This window comes from Miniopterus natalensis, chromosome 12, assembly GCF_054644295.1.
Source record: "Miniopterus natalensis isolate mMinNat1 chromosome 12, mMinNat1.hap1, whole genome shotgun sequence".
In the NCBI taxonomy this organism is placed as follows: domain Eukaryota; kingdom Metazoa; phylum Chordata; class Mammalia; order Chiroptera; family Miniopteridae; genus Miniopterus; species Miniopterus natalensis.
The window spans coordinates 56640395-56653454 of NC_142092.1; the positions used below are offsets into that span (position 1 = coordinate 56640395).

Here is a 13060-nt window from a genome sequence, read left to right on the forward strand (position 1 = left end):
GTTACTCACAGGTTAGACTTCCGGCAATCCCCCAAAATATAATTTTTAAAGTAGGTAGTGATAAAAGGCTTCATGAGGAAAATATCTACCACAAAACCCAAGATTTTTATTTCACAGGAGTCATAATTGCCCTCCATCTTATCACAGTATCACTTACATAACTGGAAAGAAATAAGATAAGATTATAGCACCACAATGATAATGATAACAAGGGCCACTGACCTAAGGGGAACTGGAAAAAAAGGTATGTTCTATTTGTTTCTAGTTTTTAAAAACACATGACTACAACAATTTAGTGAGGGGGAAATAACTATATACCCTTAAGGATGTTTTATATTATACTATAGTTCAATAAGTAACATTTAAGGTAAGCCAGTCTTCAGAAAACCAGTACATTATATTCATAATTTATTTGTCTTCCTTATTCCAAAAATGGATACAGGACAGTGCCCCATGTGTGCTATGTCAATAAATGATACATTTAAATAAAGTTTCTGTCAAAAATGCTTACTGCTTAAAAAATGTCGAGAGCTTTTAAAAAAAAGAAAAAGCTTAATTTATTAAAAAATGAAACAATTTATGCAAAAACTTTCATGTTCTAATGATGCTGGTTAAATAAGGTATTATTTTATTATTAAGAAAAAAATTGCATATAAATCTTAAATTTTACCTTAATATAAAATGTGCAGTCAAGTTTAAAAAAATGAAAGCACTTAGCTATAAACTGTGTACCTATTCCTACTGTTTAAATTTCAACTGTTAAGCACTAGGAAACCACACTCTGATGTTCTCTTATCTTTGATCTTCTCCCTCAAGTTTTAGGCATAAGAGCTCCTATAAGGCTTATGGAGTTTCTTGTTGCTCCTGACCTCTGGGACTTCAGAGTAGTTAGTTCTACATCATTTGTTTTCTACTTTAACTTACCAGAGAAAAAACATGTGGCATATAATTTGTCCTTATATAATTTAAGTGTGCTCTTTCTATAAACTTGGACTCCATCTACCCTTATTGTGATGGATTTACTGAAAGAAAACTTATACATTCACTATTATGACAACTTCAATAGGTCATATCCTGAATTTGAGAATCAGCTGATCAAAATTCAACATCTGGTTACATCCTAGATTTTAATAAGCATGTGAATCTGAATATGTGTAAGTAAGTGAGAACTGGCTTGATTTATTTATTGCAATTTCTAAAAGAAGTATCAAAACCTTGCTGTTGTTATTATATGGCCAAAGTTTGGCTTCTGCCTTAAATTTAACCCGTACTCATCGAGGAACCAAACTATGTAATATCTTAAGTAAAAGAGCTCTGTTTGTCAGATATTAGCTTGATGAGATTTGGTTTTACATGGAAACAGCCAGACATACAAGTTAATAATGTTTTTCTCTAAAAGCAAAAAGATTCTGAAAATAATCACCAACTCGTTACTTTGAATATTTTACATACATCTAGTAATATTTCTTTCCTAGGTGAAATGTCACTAAATCATATGATTATTCACAATTTTGTTTTAACCCAGGGTCTCATATATTACAAATTATATAGTACCAAAATACCTTGCAAACAATATTAATTATAGTAAATTAAATTTTTATTATATCAGTGGGATCACAGAAGGCTACTTCACTAAAAACTCCTACCACCTATCCTTTTTCCCATCTCTGAAAAAAAAAACACTCTCCTTTAAAAATCCCTGGACATGATTCACTGGAAGTTCTATGGATACTTACCCTGAGATATCAGAATAGATGGCAGTGTCTACAAAGTATGTTGGCAGGAGATGAAAAACCAACAGTAAAACGGCTTTGCATCCTAAGCCTTGTGTGAGCCACAGGTCTAGAACTGCAGGTACTGCTGCCCAGTACGTCCCCAGAAATGGCACTGCTCCAAGGATTGCTGCTAAAGCTAGTAAAAGATTAATTAAGAAATACAACTGAACGTCACCACCAAAACAGTAACAAAACAGCAGAACCTAAGCACTAGCTCCTCCTACTTAAAAATTTCCACCAAAACAAGTTAAATACCAACTCACATTTTCAGGGAATGTTATGCCCTTGATTAACTGGCTTTGCTAGTCAAATGAAGGTCCAATATCTTAAAACGTGATACTGAAAATCTTTCTAAAGCGTGTGTCTACTTTATGAATCTATTCTTCAGCAACTAAACTTTTGTTGGTTAGTTAATATACAGTCCTATAATGTAACTATAGAACATTGGTCAAAATTTGTACTGAGTCCAAAGCCAAATCAGAAATTAGTTTCCTACAGCTCAGATATGAGTATATATCTTTTCCTGTAATTCTTTCTAAGAAAAAATGAAATGTAATTTAAAAATAACAAAAAACCCAGCTTGCCGAAAGACCTTACTCAAGCTTCTCCCCTTCTAGAACGTTAAAGCATTTGACAGAGATCTGGGCTCTCCTGGCTAAGAGTCAAGCAGACATGGATTCCATTCTGGTCCTAACCATTCACCAGGTCTGTGACCTTAAAACGTTGGTTTCTCATCTATACAACCATCACCTACCCTGCCTGCCTCACAGGGCTGTCACAAAACAACCTCCCTGTGCTTCTCAAGGTGCTCGCATGTCAGAGGTGGCTTCGTGGACAACAAAGTAGGAAACAACTTGAATGAGCCTAGGAATGTAAAGAAGGAAGGGAGCACAGACCAAAGAGGGAAAAATGGTGGTAGAGGTAAATGTGGAAGGCAGAGATATTTAGGAAGACAAGCAGCCACAGAAACAGGCAGAAAGAGTGGAAGGAGAGGAGCAGAGATAACTCAGAGGAAAAGTAAAAATGGTGAATAAGCCATCCTGGGGCTTATGGAATGCGGGTATTATCAGAACAGACCTCAAGAGGTGTGGGGACAGTTGATAGGCCCTCAGAAGCATTCATCTTGCCCATGGGACAGTCTCCTTCATGGGACAAAGCTACTTGACCAACTATTGTTCCCTGACAAACAGTTGGATTCAAACGTTTATTGAATGCCAATTCTGTGCTACTAGGTGTTGTGCTTAGTGATAGGACATCCATTCATCCAACAAATATTATGCAGTGCTTTCTTTGTGCTGGGTATTGTTCTAGCTACTGGGGATACAGCAATAAACAAACATTACAAATTATACTTCTGCTCCTAATTTGGACTAGATTAGATCTCAAAATTTAGCATTTTAAATTTGGGGAAGATAGCATTTCCCAATGTATGTAAAATGGCTTAACTTTCATTAAATAGAAGACAGTGGAAGTTATGACACAGTTGTTACCTGATGGTATGAAGACAATATTGATGCCAAATATAGTATGAGTCAGCCAAGTGTACAATCCATAGAAGCCAGCCATTTTGAGGGAAGCATCAAACACCCCTCTAGAATGCCCAAAGATAGAAGGGAAAGTAAGTAAACACCGTGCACTGTGATTCAGAAAAATCACTATCTCTAGGCTTCTGGCTACTTCATTACAAATCTGATAATGGCTTCAAAATTTCCAATGGAAAAAGTAAGTTGAATAAAACACCTTTAAATAACCTCGTCACTGAAATAATTAATCAACTTTCACTTCTAGAGAACTTTTACCACCAAAACAGATGAAAAGAAAGTTAAGTGTGAATATCATATCTCTGAGGATACGGTTAAACTCTAAGACCCAGGCTGTGGCCAGCCCTCCCCTTTGGGAAGAGCCAGTGAGGGATAACATAACTGGTACTTATCACTCTGTCTTCTCCTGTTAACAAAATTTCCCCACATTTCTTCAACTAGTCAACCAAGCCTACAAAGTAACTTCCACAAATGCTAACTATCAAAGAATGCAGGTCATTGGGAGTGAATTTATGAAAAAAACAAATGAACGTGTTAACTCCAACATAAAATCAGAAACGAAAATACAGGGGGTAAAAACAGACACACATGCTCGGTGATTAAAGGAATGAACGCCATAAAAATCTGCAATCTTAGGCACTTCATTTGTGCTTTGCAACTGGAAAATTATTAAAATAGTACTGTGTCAGGAGGAGAAATAAGACACTGCTCAGAGAGAGCACGAAGGCAGCAAACCTCAAGTTATCACAAGGTATCACAAGGTTATAAAAATCAGGATTCTGGAGGGCACAGGAGAGGCGCTCACATACTCATAAGAGAGAAAAGCTAGCTGCGATGGAAAAAGCCAAGGCTGTGGCAGCAAAGGTGGCACTGAACACACAAAAGGAAACACCAAGCTTTCCCAAAGTATCCCAAGAAGTTGACTCTAAGGGCACCGTCATACTCTGGAACCTAGTGATTCAGCCATTAAATAGGGTTTGGAGGCATGGATTTGGTGACAGTGGTGCCCCAAATCGTGAAACCTTCTTCGTCTCCCTGACCAGCAGCTTTCAGTCAAGAATGTCTCAAAGGTGCCATGTGACTTCTGACAATAAGGACAGAGATTAAAGTGCTATCAAAAAGAAGGAAAGGAAGGCAGATGGCCCACAGGAAACATAAAAGAGCTGAACAGTCACTGAATAGAGGAGACAGAGGAAAAGGAAAATGGCAGGGGGGGAGAATGGCAATGTCTCGGCGACACGGAGAAGCCCAGAAAGGGAGGGGGCACGAAGAAAAGGGAATACGTTTAGTTCAGGCAACAGAAAGGAGGCTGATGAAAGTACCATGAGGCAGCTGGAAATAAGAGACAAGGCTTTACAGAGGAGAGATCTGAGATGCACTATAAGGGATTAGACATAGGGAAGGATAAACTATCCCCAGGGGAAAGCCTGGAGACAATGGGCAATGGGCTGTTCTCATAAGGGACCCACAGGCAAAGATACACCAGCCAAAGCAATAATGAAATCCCTTCTGGAGAAAGAAGAAAATCATGAGAGCGCAGCACTCCCGGGGGCAAAGGGAGAAAGCAGCTCTGAGGAGGGAGTAACCACAGACCCAGTACCACAGAGATTGAGGACAAACGCTAGGAAAAGCCACACAGGATTTTACGAGAACTGGGAGTCACAGCACAGAAGATACAGCAGTGGTGCTCTCATCAACTCACCATGGGTGCCTGGTTTGGGAGGCTGCCCACCAGAGTGACCTAGCTCACAAATCCAACACTTCTGAGCGGGCCATTCCTTCCTTTTCACCTGAAACAGCTCGCGCCCTCATCTCAAACGTTTCTTTTTTTAAAACTGAACTACATTCCCAGTTTAACAGATTGGCTTGCTTTCTGACCAGAGGTCTCTTTCCTGGGTGACGGAGGGGACCCAACAGGAATCAGTGAAGTCACATGGGCAGCAGGTAACCCAGAGCTTGGCAAAAACGTTAAGGCAGAGGGTGGACTGGAAAAGGGACGAGCCTGGAGGTCAAGGGCAAGCGCCTACGGGACACGGAGAGACAGCAGGGGGGAGTAAAGGGGCAGCGAGGGGGACTGGAAAGGCACGAGGTAAGCGAATGAGAGGCGCCAAGGAACTAGAACTGACAAGACGGGTTCAGGAACGACAAGGAGTGGGAGGCATGAGGCCTGGAACAGCTCTGGCTCCTTCAACTGCTCTGGAGTTCCAGTTCTGTCACTTGTTTGTGGCATGATGTTGAAAACCATATGAATTCTGAGTCTCATTTTCCTTGATTGTAAAATAGAAATAACAGCAGTCACCTCATAGTGTTATTATGAAGATTAACAATGCAATTAAAGTGCTAAGCTTAGTGCCTGGTACATAGTAAGCACTCAATTAAGTTGGGGCTGTTATAAAATTGTGCCATTATTACCAATTAGCATTATAATAAGGCTAAAAACAATGCACAGAGTTTCTCTTTCTCCTTCCAGGTTTTGGAAGTAATTTTGCTTTATGCTAAAGAGGTACAGGGTATGACAATGCTGAAAATTCAAGTGGCATACCACAAGGTTTTGGATCAGTTATTTTAAACTGCAAAAGTACTCATTAGCCTACATGAGCAATAACCCAAAATAGCGAGTATTCAATCACTCATCTCTTAGGAATCTAAAATTCAAAATTTGCTAGGAATAATTTACTCTCATAATCAAAACTTTATGTGGCATATAACTAATGACATGCACAATGTACAGTTTGAACGAGTTACCAGAAAGCATTAGTTTAATCAATGCAAGAGCATTCTTACAATCACACAGATGAAAAGTCATTTTCTCACTGATACCAACCCATTAATCAACACTTTTTGGAAAATCAGATTCAGGGAGCATTTTCCCCTCTTGCCATCAAGGCAGACATTATGATACCCTTCATCAAATCCCTTGAAAACTCACAATAACTAGGACTGTGGTATTTTTCTAAAAGTGGTTATGTATGACTGTTAGGAGAATGCATGGTGCCATCGGGCATTACCCTTCCCTTTGTAAATGCTCACAGCCATGTATCAGGCACCTACTGTAAAATTTACAGAAAACCTACATCGAGTTCACCAGTCAAATATGTATGTAACATAGTGTTCCTCCACCCTCTACTTCAGTCCTCTGTTTTGAATAGTACCTGTGCTCAGTCCTCAGGACCTCTCCCTTCAGTGATTCTCAAACATTAACAGTTGTTCTCTAACTACACCTCCAGGGTTTTGAAGAGAAAGAATTAAATTCAGAAGACTCCAGAGGCTCCTTTCCTTCCCTCCTTTGGTAGCTCAGCTATGCTGACTCGGCAGGTCTGACTGAGCTCAATGGAAGAAGAGACTGATACCAGCCACTGAGCGGGAGGCTCACCCTTTCTACAGGCCACACCCTCCCTCAGAGACCTTCCACTGTTAGACGGGCATGTAGATGTTCCCCACCCTGTGCCATAGGCAGACTGTTCTGGGCAGGGTTCCCCCTCCTGGAAGGCAAGCCATAGTGCATCCAGCCCAGTTAGGCCCCAGCTAAGCTTACACCTCTCTCTGTGAAGAGAAGTTCCAGCTTCATACACAATCAGCTCTGTCTGCTTCTAAGCTTTTCCCTAATAAGTGCTATTGTGTATTGACACTGCTCTGCAGCAGAGGTGTGCGTGTCCATGCTCATATACACAGCTACATCTCTAACTCCTCTGCACCAGAGGCCTGAACTGATTTCAAATGATTAGTCAGAATTGTATTCTTCTCAACCTCTATAACCCGTCTTCATTCTTCATAAACTCTAAGCTGACACGAGATCTGTTTCACAGGTTTCCTAATGCTTCACTTCAGTTACCCCCTCTCTCATTTCTGACCGAAAGATTGTTCTTGTTACTTTTCTAAACTGAATGAGAGAAAACCAGCCACACAACTCAGGATCTGATCACATAACCTGCTTGTAAGGGAATGAGATTTGAAGTAAAAACGGGAGTGGGGAGGAGGGTAAACCAGTCAGGAAGCTCTCTGCGCTCAGAACACACAGGGCCCTCGACGACAGACAAGTAGGAAGCCCCCGTCTCAGGAAGAGGGGCAACAGAAAAGGGGGGTAAAGAGTCCAAAGTAAAGTTCTGCCCACTCCTAACACTTTCTTCTTACATGGGGTCTGCCCTCTTTTCTTTCTAAAGGTCAAATAGGAAGACTACCAGACTGCCATTCCCCCAGGAAACAATAGCTATGAACCATCTATCAGTACTAGACCCTCCCTGCAATACGCTGCACCTTAAGAGGTGAACTGGTGGGGGGAGGGGGGCAGGCCAACTTCCAGAGTCACAGCCTACAGCAGGCCCCCTTATCCGCAGGGTGTCCAAGCCCCTCAGTGGCTGCCTGAAACCATGGATAGTACTGAACTCTACATATACTGGTTTCTCCCCCCTATATCCTAACCCTCTAACCCTTTCACTTAAAGGAACGCTTCCCTTTGGCATATCCAAAATGCCAGCATCACTACTCTTGTGCGTTGGGGCCATTATTAAGTAAATTAAGGGTGACTTGAACACAAGCACCGCCATACCCCGAAAGCCAATCTGAAAACCATTAAGGCTACTAAGTGACTAATGGCAGGAGCACATACGGCATGGATACGATGGACAAAGAGAGGATTCACATCCCAGGAAGGACAAATCAAGACAGCATGAGATTTCATCACACTCCACAAAACGACACAATTTAAAACCTATGAATTGATTATTTCTAGAATTTTCCATTTAATATTTTCAGACCACAGTTGATCACAGGTAACTGAAACCACTGAAAGTGAAAATTAGGATAAGTGGAGGACTGCCATTACCAATTAGGAGAAGTATCCCCCAGCTCCCTTGATTCTACCTAACCTCTCTTGAGAAGTCACACCTCCTTCCCTTTCCTGGTTCATCCACCCAGAGACCCAGCTGCCCAGTAAAATGCACAGAAACCTGGTGAACACTAGATTTCCCATTCCAGGGAGGAATGGTGACCTGTGTGCGCGTACAGACTCACAGCACTGCTGAAGGGCATGGGGAGCAGGCACTGACATGGAAGCTTTCCGTCCCCACTGGAAATAGGTCACACACAGAAGCATACAACAGTGGTGTCACACTAGATTACCTGGAGACCTTGGCAGCAGGAACATTAACTCTGTATTTTTATCTCATTAACACATGGTTTTGTGTCTTTGACAATGCCTAGCTATCATGGATGCTTACTTGAATGCTAACTAAAAAATTAACAAGGGGTCGTTTCAATTATATAAGCAAATAGCAAACATTTGTATCTCAACACTAGTTCTATTACAAGCCTATTAAAATAAATTTAGCAATTTTTATTATTTATTTTTTTAACATTCTAGGTTCAAATTTGTTTATTTTTTCTTCAGCATGTTGAAAGTATTAGTCTGGTCTCACATAATATGAATGCTGAAAAGCTAATATCAATTTGAGTTTTGTTCCTTTGCCCCAGCAATCTTCTCTTCGGCATCGATGGTCTGCAAGTGTACTAGATTATGAAGCGTGGATTTTTCTTATCTAGTCTACTGATATTTTCTAACTCCTTCCATTCTATGGTCTTCCTGCTTTCTCTAATTACAGGACATTCTCAGTCATTATTTCTTCAGATATTTTCTTTCCTCCATTTATTATACCTTCTTCCTCTGAAGCTCCTCCCATCCTCCCTCCTTCTCTCTTAATGTCTCTTTTTTATTTTGCTCTTTTTCAGTACACTTGATGTCTTCTGGGGGGATTCCGTTATATTTCTCCAGCTTACTCACTCATTTTTGGGCTATATTCATTCACTCCATCTTCGAGTTTCTTACTGTAACGACAACTTGCAACCCTCTTCCTTGTAACCCTTTGTTCCTGCTTCAAATTTCTTTTGTTGACTTTAAATTAATTGTGCTTCACCTTGTGTTGGTTTTCCAGCTAAACTCTGAACATTCATTATGTTTCTCTGTGAGCTCATGTCACGAGGTTTTCACTTCCCTCGGGTGGTAGCCAGGACCTGTTGCAACCTGTTCTCCCATACCCGCTGGGCTCTCCTTCCACTTGGATGTCACCCATCCCCTAGCTCCAGCATTAGGCTGTGATTCAGGTTTTCTTGCTCCAAGTGGTGATCAGGCTGACCTCGGTTTCGGGCTCGATCCCCGGCCCTGGTAGGGGCACACGCAGGAGGCAACCAGTCAATGTGTCTCCAAATTTAGCAATTTTTAAAGCAACACAATGAGAAACTAAATACAAGACAAAGTTTTTTAAGGTCATTTTCCTTGGAAACTTAAAGAAGTAAAAGGCTAGGTTTATTAAACCGACCATTAACCAAGTAGGTTAAATAGGCATTATATTTACTGATTTATTATTTAAGAACTCTACCTAATTTAATTTCCCAATTATTCATAAGAGATTCTGTCTCTCTATTCCAGTGTTAGGAGAGATATCTCTTCAAATAAATGAAAATACATTTTCTAACAGTGTTACACTTCCTTATACATTTTAATTTAAATAAATATTGTATATAACCTTAAATCCATGAGACTTTCTTTCCAATGAACATTTAACTTGCTCCAAGTAAAAAATGGAAATACTGATTTACTAAATGATCAATGCTGACTTTTTTTAAACCCAAATACTTTTAATCCTCCAAAATTGGGGGATTGAGGTGGGAAGCATGTTCACTTTCCAAATGAAAATCTCACAATACAGACATTCATTCTCCCATCAAATTAATCAGCAGGACTCCCACCCACTGGCACTGAAAAGCTGTGATCCCACAAGCAAGAGCCATACCCGTGTGCATGCACTCATGTGAAAATATCACACACACTAAATTGCACTGAGGCCGTGAAACATGCAACTTAGTAATGTGCAATATCTCCACCAGAGCAAGCAGAATGGGAGCATCAGGGAAGAAGGGTGTGATGCAAACATTCAGGACACAACATGCTCTAAGGGGAGGAACATGGTTTGGGAATGAAGGATGCATGCCACTGACTCAAAAATTCATGAAATGAAAACCCAACCACAAATGTATTTAATTTAGGATACTTATCCAGAATCACAAATAACAATTAAGGTTCCAAAATTCAATGAGACGGTGATTATAAAGTAACCACATTTTCAAAAGGCAAAGCTTGAAGAACAAAGACATTTTCATTGTCTGGTCATGCAATTAACGCCCAATTCCAATTCTACCTTTAACTTATTAATGGACCATATAAAGTGAGTTTAATGATCAGTTTAACTGCAACATCATTGATGACTAATGATTGATGCTTCTATTATAAAACCTGATATCACTGATAATTTCCAAGCTAAACTATACTCTCAAGACACTAAAATAGTATTTTCATAATCATTTATATAATACTTTTCCTCTTAAAATGTTTCTCCATGAAGAGATATGTTTCATCATGAACACATTCCTTTAGAATGAAAAGTCTGACAAGAGCTCTTAGAACTAGAACCCACTGTTCTCATATATAAGAATGTTCTTCAGAGGCATTTTGTAAAACCTGTACATTTTTATGAAGTCTTGGGGGAAAAAAATAGACAAAAAAACACTTAGACTGCTAAAAATCATCTTGAACTACAACCTTTAATTTATAGAACTTGATATAGCTGTGGTTAGAAAAATGGCCCAAGCTATCTATAATAAGCTCTCTAGTCTGTACCATTATTTTCAGACTCACAAAAACCTGAGTTTTGAGAACCATTAGGATTATAGTTCTGATACTAAGGATTGTTAAAATTCTTTTTATGTATTAGAAATAAGATGATAAAATGAATGGGTTTTGGAACCAAGAGATGGGCTACTGTTATAGTGCATGATTAGTGTGTGCAAACCCAAGGCAATAAGGCAAATCTAATGTGTGGAAAGACACTGATTTCCTCGTATCTCTGTCGATGACCACATACTTCTCATCTCAGATTCCCTCCTGAGCCCAAGACCTGGATTGTTAGCCATCAGTTTCATGTATCCATCTGAATAGTCTTAAGAGAGCCACAAATTTAACTCATGATCTTCTCCCCAGCCGGCTTCTCCTGGAAGAAGGTATCGTGGTATACAAGAGATAATGGCTTTCAATCAGCTGGACCCAGGTGCAAATCACAGCTCTGCTTACCAACTTCAAGCAACCATGACATTAAAGAATTAAGGTTAAAACAAAGGATAACTTAGTTTTCATGAAAAAAATAAAGGTGGCTCAATGACCAATATTCATAGGATGGTCAGCGAGTGATTCACTCTAAAAAAAGTAGAACCAGAGAAAATTCGAAAACAGAGTTGAAGGTAGAAAAGCTTTTGTGAGAATACGAGTCAGTGCTAATAAAGATTACTTTAGGAAAATAAAGTATATTTCTTGAAGTTCTTTATGGACAAGGTAGATATTTTTCTGTAAAGCTTGGCTTAAGTCACACTGACTAGAGGACTCTGACAGGCTTTGAGATGGTTGATTTGATAGCTTTATTCTACAGGAAAGATAGACAGTTGCTTTCCTTTTTGGTAATTTTGAGTCAGATGTCACTTAGATCAATTAAAGTTAATCTATTGCTGGAGTTTTCATCACTCACTCAATACAGATGACAAGCAACAGTCGTATGGGCTCAGGTGCGCTAAAGCCAGTAAGTTCTCTCTGACAAAGAGCTTCACCCTGGAAGCTCCCAACTTGGAATCTCTGCATAGATGGGTCCACATGGATACCCAAGGACACCACAGTAAATAAGAAGTTTTTTAAAAAATTCAAAATAAAAAAAACTGATTTCTAATCAAGGAAGCAAGATACTGACGAAGACATTATCCAGGCCTTGCTAGTAGGAAAACGGGAGAAAACCTACCAGTTTCCAGAGAGAAGATATTTGAGGAGCAATCATCCTACTTAAATGTAAGAGGGTTTTCCAAAGATCATGTAACCAGCTGTAACATGAATACAGTGAAAAAATAAGCCAAGCTCAGTCAGACAGGATTGTCGGGTTAAATCAAGATTTCTGCAAAAGACCTGTTACAATTCCAAGCAATGATATTTTTTACAAGTATGTGGAAACAGAAATGCCAGCCAGAGATTCACGATTCAAGAGAAACTTATAACCACCTGGCTAACTTATTAGAAAAAGGAGCTCTAATAGATAACACGAGAATTTAACATGAGTAGTTATTCATAAAAAGTAAAAATGTAGGGGAAGGTCTGAGATGGGGTGGAGGTTGGGTGGAAGGGGGCAAAAAGGGAGAAAATGAGAGACATCTGTAATACTGTCAAAACAAAGTAATTTTTTTTTTTAAGTAAAAATATAGTAAAGTGTTAATGAGTTAAAAGGCCTCTCCCTACTGGAAATGATGAAAAGAAAAAAGAAAAGGGGGCAGGAGACTGTGACCTGGAAAGAGCATATGAAGAATAAATGTTGAAGAACCATTTCAATCAGAAACCAAGCCTGCAATACAGGGATCCCAGGAAACATGATGGAAGTATCTGGCCAGAACCTGCAACACACACAGAGGCTATGACTTAAATATAACATATCCAACCTACCCCCTACAAAAGGCACAGCCTGGCTGCAGAGGAAGAGAGGAAGAGGGAGGACCAGGGAAGTCACCTACTCCCTCCCTGGGCAAAGCTGGAATTCCTGAGAAGTGGAGAGTCCTGAGAGAAGGCGAGGTGTATGTGTGAGCAAGTGACATGATGATTAGCAGCTACAGCAAGAGCCTACAGAAGAAAAGCTGATGGGGACAGGCCATTAAATCTTTGTAAACCAC

The 13060-nt window shown here is 39.8% G+C and overlaps 1 protein-coding gene across 1 annotated transcript in view; it reads right to left on the reverse strand.

Annotated features, from left to right (window-relative positions):
• The window catches only part of TMEM245 (transmembrane protein 245), a 68215-nt gene that overhangs the window by 17625 nt on the left and 37530 nt on the right, over positions 1-13060 (reverse strand). Inside the window, exons 14-15 of the mRNA XM_016213729.2 lie at positions 3266-3366; positions 1737-1911 (exon numbers count right to left, since the gene is read on the reverse strand). Coding sequence (XP_016069215.2) covers positions 1737-1911; positions 3266-3366 — 276 coding nt within the window. The remainder of the gene's footprint in view (positions 1-1736; positions 1912-3265; positions 3367-13060) is intronic.